The sequence below is a fragment of the Lepidochelys kempii genome, chromosome 6 (assembly GCF_965140265.1).
Source record: "Lepidochelys kempii isolate rLepKem1 chromosome 6, rLepKem1.hap2, whole genome shotgun sequence".
NCBI classification, from domain to species: domain Eukaryota; kingdom Metazoa; phylum Chordata; order Testudines; family Cheloniidae; genus Lepidochelys; species Lepidochelys kempii.
The window spans coordinates 64,015,219-64,041,546 of record NC_133261.1 but is presented as its reverse complement, the minus strand read 5'-3'; the positions used below and the strand labels follow the sequence as shown (position 1 = coordinate 64,041,546).

At 42.5% G+C, this 26,328-nt stretch overlaps 2 protein-coding genes across 7 annotated transcripts; one reads left to right on the top strand and one right to left on the bottom strand.

The window, feature by feature from the left end:
- Positions 1 to 1,115: 1,115 nt before the first annotated feature.
- LOC140912944 (galectin-related protein A-like) lies at positions 1,116 to 8,372 on the top strand. Of its 4 annotated transcripts, none has more exons than XM_073348394.1 (6): positions 1,116 to 1,281; positions 4,561 to 4,649; positions 4,822 to 4,872; positions 6,874 to 7,048; positions 7,467 to 7,641; positions 7,772 to 8,372. In XM_073348394.1, exons 1-5 carry the CDS (start codon positions 1,255 to 1,257, stop codon positions 7,608 to 7,610), a joined length of 486 nt encoding a protein of 161 aa, XP_073204495.1. In that variant the 5' UTR covers positions 1,116 to 1,254; the 3' UTR covers positions 7,611 to 7,641; positions 7,772 to 8,372. The 4 variants fall into 4 exon arrangements, with proteins under 4 accessions (XP_073204495.1, XP_073204494.1, XP_073204493.1 ...); XM_073348393.1 differs by having other exon boundaries at positions 7,467 to 7,647; XM_073348392.1 differs by having other exon boundaries at positions 7,467 to 8,372.
- PLEK2 (pleckstrin 2) lies at positions 6,432 to 22,132 on the bottom strand. Of its 3 annotated transcripts, none has more exons than XM_073348390.1 (9): positions 21,788 to 22,128; positions 17,670 to 17,786; positions 16,509 to 16,690; positions 16,123 to 16,214; positions 15,559 to 15,746; positions 14,870 to 14,971; positions 13,476 to 13,559; positions 12,274 to 12,352; positions 6,432 to 10,750 (listed from the first exon to the last, which is right to left on the bottom strand). In XM_073348390.1, exons 1-9 carry the CDS (start codon positions 22,016 to 22,018, stop codon positions 10,623 to 10,625), a joined length of 1,203 nt encoding a protein of 400 aa, XP_073204491.1. In that variant the 5' UTR covers positions 22,019 to 22,128; the 3' UTR covers positions 6,432 to 10,622. The 3 variants fall into 3 exon arrangements, with proteins under 3 accessions (XP_073204491.1, XP_073204490.1, XP_073204492.1); XM_073348389.1 differs by having other exon boundaries at positions 17,670 to 17,834; positions 21,788 to 22,127; XM_073348391.1 differs by lacking the exon at positions 6,432 to 10,750 and adding an exon at positions 10,757 to 10,984 and having other exon boundaries at positions 17,670 to 17,834; positions 21,788 to 22,132.
- Between the last annotated feature and the right edge of the window lie 4,196 nt (positions 22,133 to 26,328).

Genomic DNA, 26,328 nt, shown 5'->3' with positions numbered 1-26,328 from the left:
GGATGGTAGATATCTTACAGGGTAATTAGATTCAAAAACATAGAGAACCCCTCTAGGCAAAACCTTAAGTTACAAAAAAGATACACAGACAGAAATAGTTATTCTATTCAGCACAATTCTTTTCTCAGCCAATTAAAGAAATCATAATCTAACACATACCTAGCTAGATTACTTACTAAAAGTTCTAAGACTCCATTCCTGTTCTGTCCCTGGCCAAGACGACTACAGACAGACACAGACCCTTTGTTTCTCTCCCTCCTCCCAGCTTTTGAAAGTATCTTGTCTCCTCATTGGTCATTTTGGTCAGGTGCCAGCGAGGTTACCTTTAGCTTCTTAACCCTTTACAGGTGAGAGGAGCTTTCCCCTGGCCAGGAGGGATTTCAAAGGGGTTTACCCTTCCCTTTATATTTATGACAGGGCCATTTAGAGATCTGGGGCAAAAATTGGGGATTGGTCCTGCTTTGAGCAGGGGGTTGGACTAGATGACCTCCTGAGGTCCCTTCCAACCCTGATATTCTATGATTCTATGAAAAGGTACAGCATGGGCAGTGACAGTTCATGCTGCCCCTCAACTTTGCTCTGTAGGGACCACTTAGCATACAAGAGTGAGAGGTGTAGGCCAAGTTCCACAAAGGTATTTAGGCTCCATTGCCTTAGTGTCCACAGGCATCTGGTCTTGTTTCTTCTACAACAAGGAGTCCAGCTAGGGCCATCTTTGATGGTATTTTTGTGATATGGACGCTTGTCCAAAGAGGAACTGGACTGGGACCACCAATACCTTTCCCTTAGGCTACCTAGCCACCATTAGATCATGATTTTCAGTCACTGCCAGTTTAGGGTTGATTCTGCACTGGGTTCTGCATGGGTAGACTCTTGTGTCTGCATGGAACCCCACCAAAGTCAATGGGGTCCACATAAGTGCCAGGGTTCACTTGCCTGGAGTTAATTGCATTATCATGGCCTAGACTAGTACTAGAACAATTACTAGTTCCCAGCTGTTTTTATACCTATGAGCTATCAAGTTCCTCACTGTTTCTCTATTGCCTTTTGCCACTGTGTGATGGAAGATGAAGAGTAGGCTCTTGTGACTCAGCTATTTGAGAGGGTGGTGTCTAACCAGTGTTTGACTGAGATAATGCTCCCCCTTACATCCTCCCTTTATTCCGGGGTTTTTGTATATTTTTTCTACACACACACACACACAAAGAAAAGAAAAGAAAAAAGAAAACTTTGCTGCGAGGCTGCTGCAGAGAGATGACAGAAAATGACAGGGGCACAAATGTAAGTGAATAACTCCACTGGTAGGGTTTTTTTTTTAGAAGAAAATATGTTTTTATATACATAAATGTATTAAAAAGATACAACTGCTAGAGGTGCATGGGTCTTCCTGTAACCAAATTAAGACCCATTCAGGATCTCTTCCTGCTACCTCATGCTGGATCCCTGAGTAGGTTTCAGGCATATCATGTGTTCCGTCTCAGCTAGGGAATCACCTGTGAATGATCAGACCTCAGCCTGTATTCAGGGTACCATGGAAGAATTTGTAAGTACAAAAACCGCATGGAAGCCAGGGGTACACTTACATTTATTCTTTATGTGGTATCATACATACATATAATAGTATTTACGGTATGGAGCTTTCCAAAATTAAGTAGTTAATCTTCACAGCCCACCTTTCAGATTGTAAAGTGTTATTATTTCATTTTACTGTCTCTCACTTAAGAAAGCAATGAGTGTTGGTGAGGAGGAGGAGACATATTCTCCACTAGTTTGTCTAGTCTAATTTTAAATATCTCAAGGGAGTCTGCCACTTCCCTTGGGGTACTCCACAGTCTAATACATCTCACCCTTTGACATTTTTCCTCTGGTGAGTATCCTAAATTTTCCTGCTTGGGGTTCTGTTGCATTCCCCCAAGGAATAATTGTACATTTTCTAAAAGTGTTAGGTTCTCTAGTCGTTTCTCTCTATTTTTTAAAATTATTAAAAAAATAAGCAGGGTTCTATAATTGTCTGTGGGATTAGAAAGTATTTGGTTGTAAATGCCACTCTTAGGGGGGATCTAACTAGTTGTTATATTGAAACTGAAAGAAGGACAGGAAATTACATACATTGAAATGAAGAAGGAAAATTTAGGCAGAATATTAGGAGAAATTTTCTAACCATGATATCTATTAGCATCTGGAATAGTCTTCGGATGGGACTCATAGGGAATGGTCCACATGCTGTCGTTTGGGACATTTTAAACCAAAGTAACCTAGAAAAAGCGTTGGAGTAATAGTAAACAATTTTTTTTGTACTTATAGTAATCCCGCCCCCAACACCATAGTGCCTCACAATCTTTAATGTATTTAGGCTTACCACCACCTTGTGAGGTAGGGAAGTACTGTTATTCCTATTTTTACACATGGACAAATGAGGTACAGAAAAACTAAGCAACTTGCCCAAGGACACATAAGAAGCCTGTGGCATAGCAGAGTGTTGAACCCAGCTCTTTCCCATTCTAAGCCAGCATCCTAATCATTGAGCCATCCTTCCTCTCAACAGTCCTCCACTAGCCCCACAGTAATGTGCTAGAGTAGTGATACTCAGACCTCAGCATTGCCCAAAAGAACCACAGTAGTGTGAATTCATTGTTTCATTTACTAGATTATTCTCACAGCAAAATGACTGACCAAGTATTATTATTATGATATCAACTACAATAGGTTAAAAACATAGTAAAAGCATCCTGATTGGTTAACAACTTAGATTAATAATTAAATCACACAGTGTTTTAATATCATGTCCTACAAAGAACTGCAGGATACACATTAAAGAGCCACTTGTGGCTCACAATCCTCTGTCTGAGTATTGCTGTGTGAGAGAAATCTGTTATCTCTAGTTTGTATGCTCATGAAAATCAGCAAACATTTGGTGAATTGCAGATTTGCTCTTTTTTTAAGGTTTAATCATCAAACAGATCTAATTTTTCAGATCAACCAGATCTATTAAAAAAAAATCCAAACAGATCTATTTAAAAAATCATGTGATATACAGTAGAATCTCAGAGTTATGAACACCAGCGTTTCAAATTGCCCAATCAGCATACACCTCATTCAGAAAGTGAAGTTCACAATCAGGCACCAGCAGAGACAAAAAGGAAAAAAAAGGAAATACAGTACACTACTGTGTTAAACAAAAACTAAAAAAAATAAAGGGAAAGCAGCATTTTTCTTCTGCACAGTAAAATTTCAAAGCTGTATTAAGTCAATGTTCAGTTATAAACTTTTGAAAGAACAACCATAATGTTGTGTTCAGAGTTATGAACATTTCAGAGTTACAAACAACCTCCGTTCCTGAGCTGTTCATAACTCTAAAGTTCAACTGTAGCAAATTACATTTGAATGGAAGCTGCTTCATTATGAACAAAAGATCATGCAAACTGCCACAAAGGTCTGATTTTTATTAAGCTTAGTCCTATGTCAGTAGAGATACCAAGTCAGTAATATTAGAACCTGTAGAACTCATTGCCAGGGGATGTTGTGAAGGCCAAAAGAATAACTGGGTTCAAAAAAGAATTTGATAAATTCATGAAAGATAGGTCCATCAATTACTACTAACCTGGATGATCAAGGATTGACACAATCCCATGCTCTGGGTGTCCCTAAATCTCTGATTGCCAGAAGCTGGGACTGGACAACAGGGGATGAATCACTTGTTAATTGCCCTGTTCTGTTCATTCCCTCTGAAGCATCTGGCACTGACTACTGTCAGAAGACAGGATACTGGGCTAGAACATTGGTCTGACCCAGTATGGCAGTTCTTATGTTCTTATATTTTATTATCAACTCCCTTAGCTCTTTTCAGCCCTCTCTCCTTGGACTAAAGCCTGCTAAATCCTAAATGCTTATTTGTGCAGAGCTCCTGGTGACTTTAATTGCAGTTTTGACTGATAAGGCTTGCAAGATTTAGTCCTTTGACTCTGTCATTAGTTTTACCTGTGCACTGAGCTTGAAAAATAAAGCAAATGATGAAAATTGCTAATAACATAACACTTAGCTCTTTTATCGCATCTTCTATCTGAGGTTTCTCAAAAATTTTTACACAGGTAAATGAGTACAACTATATATTACTTATGTATTTATAGCACTTTATATTTTCAAAATATTTTATAACCATTAACTCGCAAAACATCCCTGTGAGATAGAGAAGTACTATCCCAATTCTAATCCTCTGCATTAGCCACTTATTCTATTAAAATTGTCACTAACCACTAAAACAGATCAGGGAGCTGTTTGGGTTTAGTAAAGGTAGAATTGTTTTGCAGCTAATTCATTTTCAAGTATATTTGTAGACAGGATAAAGAAAGAATTTTTATAGTTATTTTTAAAAAATGGCAGTGGTTTAAAGGTACTTAGTGGCTTGCATTGTTAGAATAAGTCCCAGGGGAAATTGATTAGTGAACAGAAGGCCGGTGAGATGACAGAAGTGTGTAATAAATGCAGTTTATCACATGGTTCTGCAGTTTACCATGCAGGCTGCAAATCTAGAGATCAATAACAGTTTTTTTTCCCCACTAGGTGGAGCGATATATTGGTGAAATTAAAGGAGGACTGAAACCAGCCATGAAAATCACTATTATTGGGGTCATATGTTCCAACCCCAAGAGGTAGAGTGGGGAGCTGTTGTTCAGTTGGTTATTTCACGTACCAGAGTATCTGCCATTTAGGCTGGCCATAAACACAAGAGGTTCCTTGAGGGCCTGCATTCTTTTGAGTTTGGAAGGGAAGCTGTACAGACTCATAATAATGGGCCACAACCTAATCTCTTTCTTTTTGCAGTGAGATTGAAGTGGGGGAGACAACTGATAGCCCAGTCTTTCTAAAAATGTGGTAAAGTGATTGTGCAAGCAACAAACCTTCTTCTGCTTGTTTCTGTGATATAAACTACCTGGTGTGTATGTGTAGTCTTTCCCTCTGTTGGACAGCATCAGACCCAATCCAGGATCTGGGATTATAATGCCCACTAGTGGTTGGAGGCCTACAAAGACAGCATCATCATCTAATTTTGCGCAAGTGGTAGAATCCAGTAGTTTCAAGCATAAAAAGCTCTGGTCTGTAGCTGTGTGCAGTTTAGATGGCAGCTATAGTCATTTACAGCTATGGATCCTGATATAGCCCAGGGACTGCCCAAATAGTGGCCAGTGCAGCTGGCACCGGGGACTGCCCAAGCAGTAGCGGTCCCAGGGGCCACCGGAGCAGCGGGCCACCAGGGGCAGTCAAACTCCAACGCTGAAGCAGGGCCCCCCCAAAGCTGCAGGGCTCAGGAGATGAGATATAGTAATGGGTATTTATAGTAAAAGTCATGGGCCGTGAATTTTTGTTTATTGCCATGACTTGTCCTTGACTTTTACTAAAAATACCCATGACTAAATCTTAGCTTTATCCATGGGGTATGTCCTTGAACAGAGTTAGCAGTAGATGTCTGCTCAGCCACAGCCACCAGCTGAGGGGAAATATTCAGCAAAATCCTGAGGGCTGCTAGGACGCAGCTGGGAACAGGGCAAGGGGAAGTATGAAACAACTTGCTCCCTCTCCCTCCTCCTGGAGCCACAGCCCTGTTTCCCCCCCCTCCCTCCCCGCTGCTCCAGATTCATAGATTTTTCAGGTTTCAGAGTGGTAGCCATGTTAGTCTGTATCAGCAAAAAGAACAAGGAGTACTTGTGACACCTTAGAGACTAGGTTTTGTTAGAGACTAACAAAACCGCTGGGGAGGTTTGTATATTCTGATTCAAACTGGGTTTTCCAGAGGCCAACAGACAAAGAAAGGGCTTTTGATATGAAAAGGCTGGGTTTAATCTGACTCTAGGTCAGTAAATGGACACGTCCTTCTGTCTAAGAGTGGGGTCCAAACATTGTGGAAGGGTTAGAAAGACTTTAGCCTACTAGGGCCCCCTTAGACTAATGGGTGAATGTGTGTAGAAACTTTTCTTTAAATGTTTTCTCTGTAATACTTAAGAATAAATGTGCTTGAGCTGTGTGGTAACTTGTAACCACTGGTAATGTTCATAGCCCTGGGCGAGAAAGCATTGCACAGGAGCTAACCATTGGATGGATTTGCTGGGGATTTCACAGTGTATGAGAGGGAGCTGTGCAGCTTTAAAACCCCAGGCAGGAGGGAGAGGGATGGGGGTATCCCAAGAGAGATAATAGCTGGAAGCCTGAAACCTTAAGTTGGTGCCCTCCAGGAAGCACCTAGGGGGGATACAGGTGCAGTTAACTCTGAAACTGTGACAAACTACCTAGTACAGACACTCCAGTTATTCCTTTTGTTGTTATATGATTTGCAATCCATGTAAAGGAAAGGGATCCTGGTACCAATCTGACACTAAAGAGCTCACTCCTTTCTTCCCTTCTCAAATCAAAATAAAACAGAAAAACAATCTCCATTGATCACATAGTAGAAGTATTTATAGGGTGCCATTACATTGGACATAACTGCAGTATCACTGTCATATCCTAAGACAAGTCACTAGTTAATACCTTACGACTCAGTGTTAAGGTAAACAACCACAGTAACCAGCATTGCTGAATGTGTCTAGATTGGCTTAAGGTCTGCATAAAACTGGCTAAGCACTCCCAAAATGAAAAACCTAAAATGGATTCTTTCAGGGCGGGTCTGCTTTAGTTATTCCAAAGAACTGCTGATGAATATGGGGTATTTCAACCACCATTTCAGGATATTACAACCACCAGACCATTAAAACATGGCCATATGCCACACTAAGTGGTTTGGGATGGATGCTCTATGTCCTTATGTGCATCTGTCACTCCAACCATGTTCTGGTAGTTTGCTGAAAGTCCTGTTCATGATCACTGACTTGGTCCTTACAGCTTTGCAGTGACTCTGCTCTGTGACCCCATGGATGCAAGCAAGGATATTGGGCTGTTACTTACAGTCAACTTCAGTGAGAAATCCATCACCCGGAATGCACAGATTGCTGGGAAATGGGGAAGAGAGGAGAAGAACATTCCCTACTTCCCATTCACAGCAGGGGACACGTTTAAGGTATTCTTGTTAGTTATCATAGGTGTAGGGGGGAGACAGTAGAGCAAGGGACCAGCTGAGTACAACACAGTGGATTTTATACAGTTGAAAGATGCCAGATTGACAGTCCTGAAGAGTTAAGTCTTATTTTGCCATCAAACTAATACAGCATGGGGAGCGGCAGTGCAAGCTTCCCTCAACACCTCCTGACGTGGAGGAACCATCTCTATGTGCAAATTCTTTTTCCCATTCATTGAAGATAATTTGCTGTAAGAGTTTTTCAGCAGAGATAAGATGTTACTTACAGGAGACGTAGAGAATCTAGACAGACCTTACACTCCACTTCATAGAGCATTTGGGGTTCCAAAGTCCAGGCTAGTGAAATAGACAGCCCGTGGTGCTGGCCTCTAATTCCCCCTTTGCCCTTGCTTCTTTGCAGATGGAGCTCTTCTGTGAGCACCAGCAGATTCGTGTCCTGCTCGATGGACGGCAGCTCTGTTATTTCACTCACCGCGTTCAGCCCCTGCACTTGGTAACAGCTTTACAAATCTCAGGGGACATCAGACTTACCAAGGTGGCTTGAAAAATGGACCCCACATCACCAATGAACTAAGGCAAATGTACTTTCCCATGTACATAAAAGTGTTTTCTTTTTCCTTCTTGGTACTTCTTGAGATTTTAAATGTGGACTTTGTTTGGGTTTGTTTGCTAACAAGTTTGAAATGTCTGCTTTTTCTCACACAGCCTGAAGAGCTGCAATGACAGGGTTGGTTCAAGCACATGAGGCTCTTTGCAAAGCCATTCTGTTGGGCCTTCCAGACTGCAAAGCCTGTGATTCAGACAGTGTGCAGCCTTCTCTACCCTCATTGGCTCTAAATTGTTCTGCCATGCCACCTGAAGGGGCTCAGTCACCTGAGGATGGGTGGGGTTATTAGGTCACATATCTAGAAGTAGAGAGTGGGATTTAGCATGTAGTGGAAGGCAATCTGTTAAATAGGTGAGGAAACCTGTGGTGTACCCCAGCAAGGTCCATGTTAGAGGACGAGACACCCTATTACCCCAAGCTATGATCACAATGCTCAGCAGTCAGCACAAAGCACTTCGTGCCTCACACCGTGGAGCAGTGAATGGCCCACTAGTATTTCCAACTGTCTGTAGTGGGTGGAGCCCTCAAGAACTGGAAGCTCTGTAGAGCTGCAGGTTTGGCAGTCTTGTCTTAACTGGCCCTGTGCAGCAACATCTGTACCTAAATCTGCATCATCTGTTCCTATATCCAGCCATATCTGCCCATTTACCAGCAAACCTCTTTACCTGCTTTAAGAAATAAACATTTGATCCATCTTAATGTTGTGCTGATCATTTGCCCTGGTAGGTTTAGAGAAGCGGTTGTTATTATTAAACATATATACACTATACTGTGTACTTGATGTTTTGCAAACAGTGAAAAAAATACATTCCTTTCCAATGAGTTTCAATCTACATGTCTCAGGCTTCCGTCCTTTTCCTGTGAAACTCTCCCTTAAAGACAATGGGTCAGATTCTGATCTGAATTACCGTGGTTTGAATCTGGAGTAACTCCTAAAGCTAGTGGCCCAAAGACACAAGTAGCAGGACACAAGACACCTCAGCACACGATTGGTGGTGATGGTGCTGACGCTGCTCCTGCCTTGGGTCTTCTTCCCTGGCTCCTGTTCCCATTCCATCCACACATCCTCATGCACATTACCAACCAAAGGCCTGCGCCTCTCTGCGGGCCCTGTTGTGTACTGCAGTCCCAAAATGTGCATCTATATAAAGTTCAGGTAATTTATGAATGGCTGTAATCGGGGCTGGTTCTAGGTGTGGGTAAGCAAGGCAGTTGCCCTACGCCCCAACTTTCAGGGATTGCAAACTGCTGTGCTGCTCGGTTTTTGTTTGTTTTCTCCCCTCTCTCTCTGCCCCTGATTGGCCAGCTTTCCACACTCCCCACACACTTGGGCACATGGGGTTAGAGGTGGTGGTGGGGGGACGGGGGACGGGGACGGGACAAAAACCATTTTTCTCCCTGCAAAATGGCTAGGGCCACTAATGGTTGTAACAGAGGAAAAAGGGGAAATCCTCTCTGAAGAGAGAGCATTTTTTCAGTATATAGCTTGGTGGACAGAAAACTTCAACTCAAGGAGGGATGGGCCTGTGGGTAAAGTACTGCAATGAAACTTAAGAGACATTGGCTCCATTTCTGGCTCTGCCATCACACTTCCTCTGAGAGTTAGTGGAAGGCATATACTACAGTATTTTCAAAGGGCTTCTTTTGGGCACTGCAGAAAATATGGCTGCCAGTTACTGGTGTTCAGAAAACAAGGAGAATTTTCTAAAATAATGTGAGCAGTCTATGTTCTTTGAAAATACGCTTCAAGTATTAAGCATGCTCCTAAATTTGGGGTTCTCAGCACCTGGGTGATGGGGTGGTCCCAGTAGGGAAAATGAGGTGCTGGTATGCCCTGAGGGGGAAATGTTCAGAAGGCACAAAATGGCTGTTGGGCACTTGTCATTAGGACGCAGAAGCCTATTTTCTATTTGTGCCTTTGAAAACCTCCCTGTAAATCAACAAGCCAGCTTTTTTACTTTAACTGAATCTTTCCATGTGAAGGCTTTTGTGAATTATGTTGTGAAAATTATTCCATAACAATGCTATTCTGGCACAGTGGGAGATGTTTGGGATTGTGGGTGAAATTTGGGTAAAATTTTAATTTGTTCCTTGGGTGAAGTACCATTATTTCCTCACCTCTCGATCTGACCTCTGGGAAAGATCACGTGAAAAGGGTAAATCTGTTTCAAGTACCCCATTACTAGATTTAATATGATTAGGGGGTCAAGTTTACTAGAAAAGTGCAAAATTTATTGGTTTGAAGTAGAAACAACAGTAACTAGGATTAAATGATTAGTTATCAGTCCTTTGGTGCAACTCAAACTGAGCTCCAGCTGGGTTCATGGAGAAAAGCTCCCCCTTACCATGTATTGTTACACAGCTGCCCAGGTGGATTGTGGGGTTCTCTTCTTCTTCTGATATATACAGCATTGGCCACTGTCAGAGATCAGATACTGGAGTAGATGGGCCATGGGTATGATCAGGTATGACAAATCCTGTGTTCCTACAGTACCATGGGTTTTTCCAGCATAGCAGGAGGCTGGATCCTGGAGTAGGTGGATGGACAGACCGCTGTTTTGTCTCAGTGTGGTATTCCCTGAGGCAATCAGAGTGCAACTAAGCAAAAGACTCTGTGGTGTTATGTCAAGGGAGGTGGCCTCAGAAACCGGTGCTTATGCTGGCCCAACCCACAGTCCTTGGTTCAGTCACTGTGACTGCAGTAGACATGGGCTACTGGAATGTACGAGTCTCATAGCAAAGGGGGACCAGTAAGGCTTTTCTGCTAAAGGGTGAAGCATGATATGGATCTGTCAGAGGTAGATTGGACACCTGGATGTATAGATTTGCTCTTCCATCTCATAATCAGCCATCCCAGAGATAATACACCCAGCAAAGACAGCAGCAAGCTTGCTCATGAATGTCAGTTATTCACCCCGATCCCTGATTTGGGTACAGAGTCCATTTTGCTCATGTCAGCCGCTTGATGGCCTCAATCCACTGTGCTCGCTCTGCCTTGGAGCTGGCCTGGATGTAGTAATGAATGTCGTTTTTAGTGATGATTTTGAAGAGGTTGCCTTGTACATTCCCCTTCACCCCTGCAGAGGAAGAGTGCAATAGGTTAGTGGAGCATGTAGAGAACTGGTTTGTGGCAGATGTATGTCTCAATGAGGGTGGAATTTGAGTTTAGCATAACTAAAGTTAGTAGTAGATCTTGCTGTGTGATTCCAGACAAGTCCTTTAATTCTTCTGTGCCTCAGTTTCTCTTGGGAATAATAATACAAATCTACCTCACAGGGGTGTTTTGTGGAATAACCAGGCAATGTTACACACTGTGAAGACAAAAAGCACTATCTAAATAGTGAATATTATTATTATTGGTTTTAGATACTATGGTGGTGGGTTTCTTAGAAAACCCTACAATAAATTAGATTTAATCTCCTGTCTGCTCCTGGCCATCATCAAGCTTCCTTTACATGGGGTTATATTCCCCATTCCCACCCTCACAGTTTTCTTTTAAAGGCTTTCTCATTGCATTACTTATTATTAAGGCCGCGTGTCTGCCATTAAGGTTGCTGAAGTCATGGATTCCATGACCTTCTGCAACCTCTGTGACTTCTGCAGCAGCCAGTGTGGTTGATCCCAGGGCTGCCCAAGCAGCTGGCCCTGGAGACTGCCTGAGCAGTGGCTGGTGCGGTTGGCTTCGGGGAGCCCCCCACAGCAGCGGCTGGCCCCAGGGAGGCGGGGGGAGCTAAGATTTAGTCAGGGATATTTATTGTAAAGGTCTTGGACAGGTCACAGCCATGAATTTTTGTTTATTGCCCGTGACCTGTCCATGACTTTTACTAAAAATACCCATGACTAAAATTTAGTCTTACTTATTATTCAGGATGGGGAAAGGAGGGAGGGAAGGAACCTCTCAAGTGTGTCTCATCAGGAAGGGTCTCCCCATTTGAGACCCACATTTGCTGTCCCACACTAATCTTGTGCTCATTTGCTTTCATACTATAAATTATTTTGACAGCAGGAACATTGAATCACAAAGCTGAGATTCCAGACAATGTTGTTTAAGCTAAACAAATTCACCCTTCAATTACAGCTTCTTCCACTGTTATATTTAGTGTCCACTAGATTTAGTGTCCACTCACATATGGCAGGTACAGAGGAAAAAGATGGTGTCAGTAGGGAGCATGGAAAAGAGGGGATGCGGGGTGAGGGATGCCTCTGAATAAAGAGCTTAACTGTATCCCAGCAAAAAGGAATTGCCCCCTTTACTATTAATTTTCCGGAGTATCAGCCAATGCTCTATTCCCTTCCCGTGATTCATGTGGAGACCTGACTGACAAGCCCAAGCAAAAAGCAAAGGGGAAAGAGGCAACTCTTGGTGTATCCAAAAGTAGATCTAAACAGTCCCCCTGACCCAGCTCAATGGTATTGGGACAGGTATGTCATCTTCAGTCCCCTACCTCTTTTCTCACAGGAGACTCAGGACTGGTCTACCCACAGATTTGCACCACAATAACAAAGGCGTGAATTAAACTGATTCAATTATTTCACGGCAAATTTGGGAGTAGACCAGCCCTCGGTAACCAAAGCAGGCAGCCTAAAGTTTCATGCTTACCAGTTGGGACTCCATTATCCTCCAGAGCTGAGACAAGGCAGCCACGGAGAGAAAACCCACCAACTGGTCTGTTTTCTTCCTGCAGTGAGAAAGGAAAATGGGGCCCAGTTGGAAGAGGTAAGAATTAGAACCCTTCCCTGAGGCAGACATACTGGATAGCGGTGAGGACACGAGATCACACTGAACATTCTGGATCTAAAACAAGTGCGTCCATGTCTCGGGAAATCCCTCCCAGCACATTGATTCAATTGCATCACTTTCTCAGCCAGAGCTGTTTTCCATAATAAGTTGTGGGAGGTTAGTTATTTAAAGGGACAGCGCTAGGATAACAATCATATTTAAAACCTATTCTCTGTTTTACCAACAACATCCGACAACTTTTAAAAATCCATTTAACTTTCCCCTGTTGATGCTATTTGTTCACTTTATACTCTTCACTCAGCCAGGACAGTGAGACTTGATCAGTTTTGCTTCCAGGCTCTCTTGTGTTATCCCAGGGCTGTGCAATTTGGGTTTACAGCACTTGTGGGGAAGATTTCAGTAAAATAAAGTTCATTGTCTGGTCTCTTTAAATGTCACTAAAACATTTCTAGCCACATGCCATTTTGTATTGTACTGGGCTTCACTGCATCGTAACTCAGTGGCAGCATTGTATATCCACATACATAAGCTCTGCTATTCATTATACACATTTAGAACTGAGTAGCAGAAATTCCCATTAGCACTCTGTGATCAGGCCCCATTCAAGGTTACAATAAGGAGGACAAGAGAGCAGAAAAATCACAGAGGTGATGCAGCCTCAGGATGGGAAAGAGTCAGCCCAGAGAGGACACAGCCCCAGAGCAAAAAGAATCCCAGAAGAGGCATACCCCCAGAGTGGGGTGTGTGAGAGAGAGGAATCCCAGCTGGGAGATGGCTCTAGGGGCAGACAGAGGAATCCCAAAAGAGCTAAGGCATGAGGGAGAATGTGGGAGTGAAAAAAAAACAAAAAACCACACAAGGGATGTGGCCCCAGGAAATCCCCAAGCGGTCCCAAGGGGAAAGAGTGGAGGAATTCAGGGGGCACCTGGCCCTGGAGAAGAAGTGGAGAGGGCAGTCCTAGAGCCCAATTTCCTGTGTAATTGACTGTATTACTATTACAGTTTGTAAGAGATATGTACATAGATATAGTGTCTGAGGTCAGCAGTTCACTGCTCACTTACCTTTGTTGGGTCGTAGTAGTGCAGGAAAGCAGGATCAGCCCTCAGAACAAAGCGCCTCACCTTCCAGTTTTTCCTCTTGTGTCCCTGAGAAGTGAGAGAGACGAACAATCAACTCTCTCATTGTCAGTGTGGTTGCCCTGTATTGGAGGCACCTCCCCGTGTAACTATGACACTTCCCATGAAGAGCCTAAGCTGTGGCTTTCAAGTACAGTCAAAGACAATGGTGGTAACAGACCTAGGATAGAGATCTTCCCTGAAATCTTGCCTCTCTGTTGAACCACAGTATGAACTTCCTTCCCTGGGGCAGTACACACAGCACACATCCACCTGTATTTAGCAATTTTACACCTATAGGGATATGCACAGATTTCTTTTTCTGTCAGGGTCGACACTACTACAGAATAATTTTAAAGGAAAAGAAGGGAAGAATCTAGGTGAAATTACTTGACTCCTCTCCCTTATCTTGGAGCCCTCAAACATATCTATTCACTCTGAGTGCTCTGAGAATTCACGGGATCCCAGGCCCTTTTGGATTGCTTCACCCCGTCTTTTACAGTGTCAGTAAAAACACTTCAACCCTGGAGAAAGGAAGGTGCATCTAGTACCCCATCACCCACACTGGCCAACGCTTCACATACAACTCCAGAAAGACATCTAACAGGAACACATGTAGTGGGATTCCCTGCACCCAAGCCAATGAGTAATCAGTTTATGTCATCAAACCTGAGGATTAACAGCAAACTTGTTCCTAGCAAGTATCATAAACTATGTTTTACAAACTAAGGACATGAGCCTGCAAACAGTTATTCATTCACACATAATTACTCACATTTGAAATCAATGGGAGCAACTATATGGCATGAATAACTGCTTGCACAAGTAGGTTCTACTCATACATGAGTTAGATGCATTTCAATGCTGAGTAAAGTATCTCAGTGAGGGGACACAACCGCTCCTTAACAGCACCACATGACAGGTTAGGGTAGGTAATGAGGAAGAATAGTGCATCCCCTTGAAAGTGAATGTAGATACTCAGGATAGAATTTGGATTTTGGGCAGGACCCCTGTGCTCTTCTGGAAATTATTTTATAATCCTCAGTAACATCCCTCAGCAGTGAGTTCAACCACTCACTTATTTATATCAACAAATAGACTCTCTTCTCATTTCCAACCTTGCTGTTTACTCTGCAGTATTGCTAACATGAAAGCTAATTCTGCTGACCACCTGACAGGTTAGGACAGGTAATGAGGAAGAATAGTGCCTCCCTGAAAGTGAATGTAATTATCCAGCCTTGCTCTTGGCATTCAGCTTTACCCTCCATACAGCTCAGAGAACAACTAGAGTTGGTTTTCTCAATTCTTAATGAGAGGAGATGTTCAAATGTCATATTTACCTGTTTTACTAAATATCCTTGTTTTACAATTGTTCCACTTAATTCAAGGATGTGGAGATGCAGTTCTTCCCTGGAGCTGAGTTTCCTCTTGTAGCTTTCAGCCTGCAAATGGAAAAAAATGGTAACTGGAAAAGTTTTGGTTAATCTGATGAATGCTAATTAAAAAATATACAGAATAGCTTTGTACTGACCTCATAGTCTTCCACAAACCTGTCATTAACACATTATTTTTTCCCAAAGATATATATCCAATTCCATATGCCTATTGCATATCTCCTCAGTTGTCAGAGTGCAATGGACAAATGAATAACCACAAAACAACACACACACACTTACAATAGCCCTGATTTTTAGCAGAGCTTCAGCCTGACCACCACTAATGCAAACAGAGCTAGCTCTAGGGACTACAGCTGTAACCAGTTAGATGCGTAACTCTCCTATTTGTAGGTGCCTCCATAACCGAAATTTAGTCATTCACTTCTGAGGGAAGTAAAAGCCTTGGAAAGTATTAAAAAGCCCAAAGCTTCTCATTTTTAATTTGTCCTTCATATTTTTTTCGCCTTTTATATATTTTGCCATTTGGTACATGCAGTGTGTTCCCCTCACCTCCACAACCTCTTTACTAGCTAAAAGCAAATCTGAGTCAGGAGGGATGGGGAGATCCTACTGCTAGAAGCCACATTACTTACAAACATGTACAGTGCTGTGGAGTCATCTAGAAACTGCTCAGCCAGATCACCATTGCGCATGGCTTCTGTGCTCCGGACTCCAACAGGCTTGGTGAAGTTTTCTTCCATCAGCATGGAGGCCAATGTCACAGCCTCAAATCGAGAGGCAACAAAATTACTGGAGATCAGCCAGTCCACCAGTGCAGAACCTACAAAGAGAAAGGCAGCTCTCAGACAGAGACACAAAATGCTTGCTCATCACAGAGACACACAGACAGACAATCCCTGTCAGCTGGCCTATCCCAGCTTTATCATAATGGCAATGACATATTAATGTCAAGCATAGGCAAGATTTGCCAAAGGCACTGGGTTCTACATTTGCTTCTATATTTCTAAAGAGAGGGGATAAATTTATAATTGAGAAACTTTTTGAGGCAGGGCATAAATGGGCCAGTACATTCTGTTTGCCATAATCTCTTCTTGTATAAAAATAATCTGTTCTTGTATAAAAACTCCACAGTGGCTCCCTTTTCTTTGCAGCAAAGTATCAGGCATTGGGAGGCTGGCTATCCAGAGCTTATGTACCTGTAAAGCTTTCTTTGTATGTATTGCCTTGTTCCATGTTGTGAGTCAGTTTAATTCCATTACTGTTATCATGCATTTTGTCCACTATGTGGCTGTAAAAGAGCAAAAGAGAGCAGTGTTATATGGATGGACAGACAGACAAGCAGGGAATGTTATATGACCTAAAGCCACAATTGATCAGAGCTGTTTTAAGGATAAGTAAATGAGTTGTGCCACAATGCAGGGCAACAGACACCTACTGAAATTTCCTGCTAAACAGCGTGTAGGGGAAATGGACTAATCATCCCACCTGAGGTCCCAAGATGCAGAGCAATAGACTAGATGTGTCACTGAATACCTTCCATTTCAAAGTATCCTAGGACTGGGTGGGAAATGTTTACACTTACTTGAGGCTGATGTTTGAGGGCAGTTTGAAGGAATTTTTCATTCTGTGAAGCTGCTGAACCTGCACTGGGTGGCCAGCATGAATGGCTCCAGTAATGTCCAAAGCCCAAGAGTCCCGCTCTTCTCTGGAGCAAGATTCAAGGAAATATTCTGTGTTGGTTTTTGTCTTCAGCTTAATGACCAGCTATGGACAGAAAAGTACAAAAGCAATAAAAGCATTTATCTAACACGCATGGAATGCTCCCCTGATGCCCTGTCTCACGCAACAGAAGCTCCGTCAACCACTGCAGGGAATCCTGATCAGTTCATTGCCAGAAGGACACCAGTCACAGCTCAAGTCTGGGGGTCAATTAGCTCCAAGTAATAGCTGTATGCCCAGAGCCCAGTATACTCAAGAAAGCGGATTGGCCAGAGATTATCCGGATAACACAGGGATCTACAACTTGGAAATGGAGCTTTCACATCTACATTAATGGTTCAAATCTGCCCTACATTGGTAACAGCTGAAAGACATTGCTATACTCATTCTAACAACAGATTTGCTGAAATACAGACTCAGCAATATATAGTTACACGGATTCGTACCAGTCAGGGGAAGGTTGCATTGCTGCCGCTCACCTGTGGCTAGACATAGAGAGGACTTCACACTCCAGAAACTTTCAACAGCAGCAAATTCTCGCTGAGCTGGCTGCTAGCCCAGATGCACAGTTCAGGGAAGGCAAAGAATACAACTCAAGCATAGGTGCACCATTGGGGAAGATGAGGAAAACATATTCCTTCCTCTTTCTCACCCTCCCTATTTACTATGCTGTTCATGTCCTTCTCGGTGTGACTGCAGGGCAGATGAATTTTCATCTATATCCAATTCTCCCCTCCACAGCCTTTTTTTTTTTAGTATATGATTGCATCTCCGAGCTGGAGTGTTCAGAGAAAAACAACCAGAGTAGAAATCCTCAGAGACAGGATAAGGAAATCCAGGAGTAACACCTTGATCTGGCCTTCTCTGCTGAAAGGCTGATCAGCATCAACTGCTCCCAGTTCTAGAGAGGCATGCAGGGGCAATAGAGGAAGAAATTGAGGAAGTCAAGGGAATGAAGGGGAGAAACCAGAGAATAAAAAAGTCATTGCAAAGAAAAGAATGGTGATAATGTTTCAAGACATACCGGTCTGTTCTCATAGTCCAGGCACGGACAAGTGATAGTGCAACCATCCAAAATGATCCTGCCCTTAGGAGAAGGCTCCTTCCTGCCTCCGTCAAGTTTATAATACAGCAGCTTGTCCTGCAGCAGAACAAACCATCTTGCTTTCCAGTTATGGACAATATGTCCCTATGCCAAAAGAAATTTCCTTGGTTACTTTAAAGACAAGCTTAGAGGAGTATTTCTCTTTCCACCTACCTTTCTTTTGGGTAGGTGACATGGTAACACTCTAATTATCCTTATATGCAGACCTATTTTTAGAAGTCTCATTGGAATGGTTGTTATGTATATTGTGATAATACAACCAACAAATCTGGAGAGAGACTGCAATGGACTTCCTTCATGTGGACCATTACCCTGGAATTTTGATAAATGCCCAAAATTATTTAACCGAAGTCATGCTAAGGAGACCTTGATGCATGCTGGAACATTGATTTCTAGACTGACTCTTGCTGATATCTTTTGAGAACGTGCAAGGTCATATTTCTTATGAGTTAGATTGTTCTGATTAAAAGACAAGTCTGGAAAGGATTGCTAGTGGCAGCTGGGGTAGTTTCCCCGTGGACTAAGAAAGTATAAATCCCAAAGTGATCTCAAATCAAGAGGGCTCCCCCCATCCCTTTTTGTCAGATTCATTGTTTGCCTTGTGTGCAGCTCTTTCTCCCACCAAGAGGAAAGAAACTGCAAATTTATCAATTTACCACCACTGGAAACTCACAAGTTGAGCTTCAACATGGCAAGTTTCCTCTGTTAATATATCTCATCTGTCTTTATAAAATCATTGGACAAAGAAGATGCAATTTTTATTCTTTCCCAAACATGGGCCTCATCTCTGATGGCAAGAATTTTTCTGGCAAAAGCTCAAAGCAGATGAGTGACTCAGAGGAAATACCAATCTGCAAACACTGAGAACAGGGAGCTGGGTTTTGCACAGGATTTACTGTATTGTAACTCTGAGTTGGAGTCAGTGGGAGTTCAGAGTGCTCAGCACCTCCAAGGATCCAGCCTGCTGACAGCAGTAGCATGGCTGCTGTTTGATGAATAAATTTCAGTTTAATTCTATTTCAGTTTTGCACGTTGGTAGGTTCCATGGTTCCAGGCAGCCTTGAAAACTCTTGACTGAGCAGCTGGGTTTTTTCTTACATTCCCCTAATGCGAATTGGTGCTTAGTCATATCAGACCTGCTGCCCATCTCCTGTGACTAAACTGCTTCACTATGCTGCCGTTTCCTGTGCGTTCCTTTCATCCCAACCAAGTGAAGGCTGCTAAACCGCCACATGCCTCTTGTGCTATAGCGCTGGGATACAAGCGAAAACCTCTGTGATCCAGTAGTGTGATTAACTGGAGCTCTAAGGCTGGTTTTAAAGAAGAGCTTGCCCAGGGGAGTGGCACAGACATGCCTGGTCCTGTCTTTTGGCGGCAGTTCTGGCTTTATGGTGCAGTCGAGCTGACTTTACATATTTCACAGGAGATGGAGCTTTACAGTCAGTCAGTGAGGCACCAAGGTAGTGGAGGCTTCATCATGTTAAAAAAGGTGGGTAAGGCAGAGACTGGGGAACGTGCAAGGTCCAGTCACTGCAGGAATCGTGGATCATTAATGTGTTTGGGATTGGGAGGGAACATTAACGATTTCTATGAAAACTGGTGTAATGTGGTTCTCTCAAACCTGACTAAGTCTGAAGACATCTTGCCCTTGCTAAGCAAAAGTTAACTGGCTGGATCAGCCTTTGGTTTTGTTCCTTCTCTTCCTTCACTCCATTTTTTCTTTCCTTCTCTCTGTCTTTTTCCAGTGCCTGTGAATTCCCTCAGCTACTTTTCTTCCCGTTAACATTGTCTGTTTTAGCTGTTTTCTTTTTTCCCCCTTTAGTGAGTCAGTCTCTCTCCTTCATTTATTTTTCCCCATCTTTTACATGGCCTTGCCTTGTGTTTATTTGTAGTCCTTCACTCTGGTTTTCCTCTCTTCACCTTAATGAACCTCTACCTCTTCTTTCCACTCCATTTCTCTCACTCAATTCCTCAATCTCTTCTCTCCGTTCCTCTCTCTCCTACTCTGTATTCCTTCCTCCTTTTCACCCCTTCCTGCCACCTCTCCAGCTGGTGCCCTTAGATCTTCCTGCCCCCCTCACTTCCACTGCTACAGTTGGACCAAGAGGTTCTCCATCCACTCTCCTGCTAAGACCAAAATCACTGCTGCACCCATCCAGGCAGTGCTTAATTTACAATGAAAGAGGTGCTGGTGGTCAAGCAATAAGGTGACGGGGGTTCAAGTAATTTTTTTACACTCATAACTGATGTAGCAAGCCCAGAGATGCCAGGGCTATGAACTGCCAAGCCTAGGGGTGCTGGGGTTCGGCCCTGGCAAGCCCCGGCACAAATTAAGCACTGCGACCAGGGCAACCTCACAGCTGCTCTGGTGCATTTATGCCTCCTGGGTAGAGCTGAGTGAGAATTGGAATTTCCATTCAAGGGGAAATTCTGCTATTTCAATGTTTTTGTCCCACATAGGACAAAAAGGTGAAATATCAAGTTTTTTTGCAGAATGAAAAGTTCAAAAAAAATGTGATTAGGAAACAAAACATTTCACTTCAGCCTTTTCAATTGAAACAAAACTTTTCAACAGTCCCAAAATCAAAGTGTTTAGCTTCAGTTTCTTGAACTGACCAGTTCAGCTTTCAAATGTATTTCCCTATCATGGCACATTGGGAGTTGTTGTTCAGTTCACCTGAGACCTCCATCCTCCCCTCTGGGCAAGGCTCCCTGGCTGGACAAACCCCATTATGCACCAGCAGTCACATCACTCCCATGAAACACCATACGGCTCAGAGGGAAGACTTCAGTGCCTGAGGAGAGAGGTAGACTGGCCAGGGACCCCAGCTCATAGGAGAGAATGGGGGTCTGAAGTACAACTCCTATCAGGCAATGCACCATACTCAGGAAATTCATTTTTATGTTGAAATGACTCAAAACAAAAGGTTTTGGGGCCATTTTACAATCCAAAATATTCCAGTTCAGGTCAAACCCACCCTAAATGAAATATTTAATTTAAAATTTTCCAACAGAAAGGGAAGGAAAAAAGCAGCAAAAGCTCTGCTCCTGGGTGTTCTCGGTGAGGAGCAGCAGTCATCATCTTCCCTGAATGAGAATGGCTGGCTGGCAGACAGTGGGGAGCTCTTACTACCTGAGCTGCCTTGGGAGCCCTGCTTGGTACACACCCTTCACATTAGCACCAGTGATGCTGCTGTGTCGTGCACAGAAGCATTTCCCAAGGTGGCTTAAACCTCACAAGCCCCTGGTCAGCATTGCCCTTTCTGTATTAAAATAAAAGCGATTAACAAGTAAGACAGACCCATAATAACAACAAGCTTCTGCTGCTGCTGCTGCCCAGAAATAAGTTCCCCTCTCCGCTTCTGGTTGTGATCCAGCCCTGCAAGTGGGAGGGAAGACCTGCAACACAGATCTTCTTTCAGTTGCTTTCACCGTGGTTATGGAACGCAATATGCCAATCTAGTTAGCCCCAGAGAGAAGGGGCTCTAAGCCTCTTCCAAGAGCAGAGACCGAAAGCTTCACTCCTCACCTCTATCCCGCTTCTACCACCAGCCTTCTGCTAGGTTCCTCTACCTGCAATTTGCTGAGGAATGTTCTGGTGAGTGTATAATGTTGTTTTTTTGATAACCAATGGCTCTTTCATCCTCTATGAAAACATTGGTACAGGGAACCAGAGCCAGGGAGGTTAACTCTATAAATACATGCACCTTAGACAGAAGTTCTGTGGTTGCACTTAAAATGCATCCACCAATTTGAAAGATTTTACATATTTGAGAGGTTTCAAAGTAGTAGCCGTGTCATTATAAATTTGTTAGTCTCTAAGGTGCCACAAGTACTCCTGTTCTTTTTACATATTTGAAAGAAATTCTCTTTGAAGAATGGGGAATAGCAGTAGAACCCATAACTACTTTCAAACACTTGCACTAGGCCTGGCTCCAGCAGACCCTCACTTCAGATGCAACAGTCAGTTATAAGAGTTAAGGCAGTCTAAATATGTCAGTTTCAAAAGAAAGCCAATTCCTGTCTTGAGCTCTTACCCTTTTAACAAGGAATCCCTCCTTCAATATTCCACTCACATCCTGCATCCTGGCTGCCAAGTAAAGAAGGTTGAGCGTGTACTGCAAAGCGTTGAAGCAGTTGCCAACTGTCCCTCCGCGCAAGGTTTTTAAAGAAGACTGATTTCTCCAGGACCTTCCTCCTCTGTGACGTCTCTTTCCTGTCCTGCCTTTCCCTTCCCTTATCCTGCTTGTGAGACAGTAGTTAAACATTGAGCTGGCGCAACACCTGCCCTCAGGGAAATGCAGAGCAGTGAAAGTTCAACAGGATTGCAGTGCTGATTCCATAAAATTCACTATGGTAGAAAAACACCCATCTGGTGACTCAGGACAAGCAGCTGCAAAATTATATGAATCAGGGAAGAGACAGGCATTCTGTAGGTGGTAAGTGGAGGAGGTGAGGAGTAGAGGCTCTAATATTCAAGATTTCAGAGAGTTCAGTATGTGCTATGAAGTTTCTCTTCACAAATAGGTACAGGGATATGAGAGAGACAAGGTGAGGGAGGTAATATCTTTTACTGGACTGACTTTAATAAAAGATATTTCCTCACGCACCTTGTCTCTCTCATATCCTGGGATCAACGCTGCAAATAATTGTAGGGATACTGAACTGCTGGACACCTTAAAGGACAAGATATTCTTGCCCATGCATTATTGTAAAGGTCTTGAAATAATTTATGTTGGGCTTTATAAGAGTTGTGGGTTTTTTTAACACAAAATCCATATTTTGGGCTTAGAGTGCCCTCTAAAGATGTGGGCCAAAATTATCCAAAGTGGCTGCCTAAAGTTAGGCTTCTAAATCTAATTTTAGGCAACTAAATTAATGACCTAATAGTTAAGAGATGCTGTGAATGAGCCCCCCCCATCCTCTGCCCAAAAAGCATGACAGCTACTGTAGCTTCAAGGTGCTCATCACTTCTGAAATTTAGGTCCTATATTTTGGTGCCTGAATATAGGCTTAGACTAACTTTAGGCACTAATTTTAATTTTTTTTGGCCATGATACAGCCACTTATTTAGGCTTTGATCAAACAAACAAATATCAGCTAATAGAATTTGAATCAGAGAGGACAGCTGGTTTTTTTAAGTACTATCCTTTTCTGTATAGAAAAACTTGCCTTTTTCTAGATGACTGAGGAAATTAAAATCAGTCTTTGCACACTGACAATATAAAAAACAACAAAGGAGCAGCAATGCCTTAGCTTTCCTGCTGCTGTCCCAGACAACAATCCAAGTGTGAGTCACAAGATGGGAAGTCTTAATCACTAACTGCTGTACATTTGTACAGATCAAACTGTCATGCTCACACACACGCGGAGGAAAAGGAACAAGCAGGTAATTCTTTTATCTTTACAACATTGTTTTACTCTATCTGGCAAAGAAGGTAAAGACACTTCAAAGGTATTTGAACTGACAAAGCAGCAGGAACTTTACTCAGGGAACAATCCTGCACTGACCACTGGGGAGAATAGATGGGAAGTAATGGATTCCCCCCCTCCCATCCCCCACAATGTAATTTTTGTTCTTCAAAGATAGAAAAATCAGTTACTATAAGTGTTAAAATATATAGGCAGGAATTTTGAAAGAAGCCTAAAGGAAACTTATGCGGAAATTCAATGGAAGTTGGGCACCTAACTCCCTTGAACTCAGCTGATTGTGAAGTTTGATATTTGATCAAGAGATACCAAATGCAATAAATATTGGACTAACACATACATTTAAAGGCATGGAATGGGGAGAAAACTGATGGCTGCAAATGGAAAATACTGAAGTAGATAATGAGGCAAGAGAGATGTGTTTTCAGGTTTCTAAATGTCTTACACAATATAGTTGTAATCACATTTTAGTGCAGAATTAACGTTTACAGATAATTTATAAGCCAATCACAAAAACAGGCTCATAAGGACACTGAATAAAGAAAAGCAGTGGGTGTAAGTTCACAGAATGTGTTATCTCATTATTGTTAGTTAACACAAGTCCAGACATGCACCCTTTAGATAAACAGCAGTTTGAGTCTAATATTCCACTGTAGGGCATTAAGGCTTGAGGCCTGAATTCCAGCATTGTTCAACTTGTTACCGCACACAGCTCGCAAACTGGTGGGTAACAACTTCATGCTAGGGAAGACAGGTAGAAGCCTGCATGGGTGTCTCTTACTCATACAGTGATCTCAAAATTACTCAAGAACTGATCTTTGTTGAAGACCTAAACAGTGAGCTGGTTCCTTTCTCTTCTGCACACAGACCACCCAGGGGAGTGAGCAGGGGCCACATTTTCTGTGAGAAAGTACCTGCAGCCCAGAAGAATTTTATTGTTAATCATGATGAACCAAAATTTTCCCAAGGTGGACAACAGATGGCTGTATATAATATTTCTCTCTGAAATATGATTAGCTGATGAAATGTGTGAACTAGTTTATAAAATGTAATCAACACAAAACAGTCTCGGGGTACACATACAATTCGTACACAACACACTGTATTGAACAATCAGGACTAATAATAGACTGTCCTCAAAGACTATTCCACAGAATTAACTCAATACTAACATCACTCAGGCAAAAGCATGAGATATGGGCCTTACGCCATAACCCGAAGGTCAATGGAGGGAGTGAGTTCTGGAGCGGAGGACCCTCCACTGGGGAAGTTCTACCTGCAGTCTCGAACCATACAAGTCTAGGGAGCACTAGCAAAAGCTATCAGGTCTCCAAGTGTTACACTAAAGTCTGTCCTCCTTCTAGCTACCCTACTTCAGAAGGAAAATAACTCTGCAGAACATCTTATTTCTTTTGTGGGAACAAGATGACACTGAAATAGAGACTGAGAAAGAAGCTTTCCCCAAGACCATTTGTAAAGAGCATTTTAGTTTCCATAAGTCAGTATTGGGTTTTAATAACAGGACAGGGGTGCCTTACATTTTTATTACCAACTCTCACCCCAAAGGATCCCAAAGCACTTTATACACTGGAATTTACATAAAGCATTACTGAAATGCAACTGTCTCTGAGATGAAAGGGGCATTGGAAGCTCCTCAGGGTAAGCAGTAGGTAGACATTACTCACCATTACAAAATGGTAGGATACAGATACAGTAGGATTTTTGGCTGCTGCTGTAACCTGACCCAGAGAACATCTTTACATTTCACTTTAGCCCACTTGATTTCAGAAGTCACCAACAGCCACAGAGCACACGCTTCACTGCACAAGTCAGGGGAAGAGCAAATTTTAGCCAAAGTCATCAAAGAGAAACAAGGGATCTTTAGTGTCCACCAAGACCAGATGACATTTCCCCCTTTTTTAGGATTTGTCACTGTAGTGACTGCATGAGCTGTTTGCCTACCTCAGAAAGATGAATGGCTGAGTGCACATTGCCAGCATGCAAACCTAGGGTTTCTGGGAGCCTACATATTTGAAAGCTTTGAAAACTAGGCCTTCACCCTCCACTGTAGTACACCATTATACATTTAGCTCTAAAGCTAGTGATTATGAGGTGAGATACCTAAGATGGAAACAAACTACCAAAATAATAATTCAAAAGAATGTGATGAAAAACATCTAGATAACAGGACAAAAGTTGGTAAAAACCTTATCAACAGCAGCCATTTCAAAGCATTAAAAAAACTAAGCGCAGGTTGATAGGTTAGTGCTTCTTAGGAACAGTGTAGCTATCCAGATTCAGGGCTGGGTTTAGCATTCTATTATTGTGTAAAAATCTATGAGAAACAAAATTTCCCTGTCTCCTCAATGTGAAGATTCTGCTCCAAAGTCTATCTCTGTAGCCTTACTGCTATTCACAGTTCTTGTGTCTCAGTGACACCACAGCAAATCAGGCTAGAAAGGGTTAAACATCCTGCAAAATAATTAACCCACAGAAGACATGGGGGGAGGGTGGACAATGTAATCAACAGTCCCTGTCTATGCTGTATTCTGATAATTCAGAGGTCAAAAGAACATCCTATCATGTAAATTAATTGTAAACACGGGATATCTCAGTATTCATCTCTCTTTGGAGGAACAAGAAAATGGCCTTATGTTAATTCGTCTAGCTAAGTACCAGTGATGGATCTCCTTCAAAGTCATCCTAATTACCTTTTGTTCCCTGAGGAATTCCAACTTGTCAAAAGACATGAAATTGTATAAAAGATCCTTGAGTCCTGATTCTGTCATCTCAGATATGCTAAGGCTTCATCAGGGGAAGTTTGAGTCGCAAGACTAAGGTCCCAGTTGTGCTGGTATGCCCTGAATATGAGATTTGGACATTGGACTATAACCTATGAACTATTTCTAAAAGAACTCCTTGCAATTACAAAGTTCACCAGCTCTGCTATGAATCTTCACCTCAATGAATTGAACTCATTTCTGTATGTATATTGATCTTTTAACCATACTCTCTCTCTTTCGTTTTTTAATAAATTTTAGTTTAGTTAATAAGAACTGGCTGAAGCGTGTATTTGGGTAAGACCTGAAACATTCATTAACCTGGGAGGTAATGCGTCCAATCCTTTGGGATTGGTAGAACCTTTTCT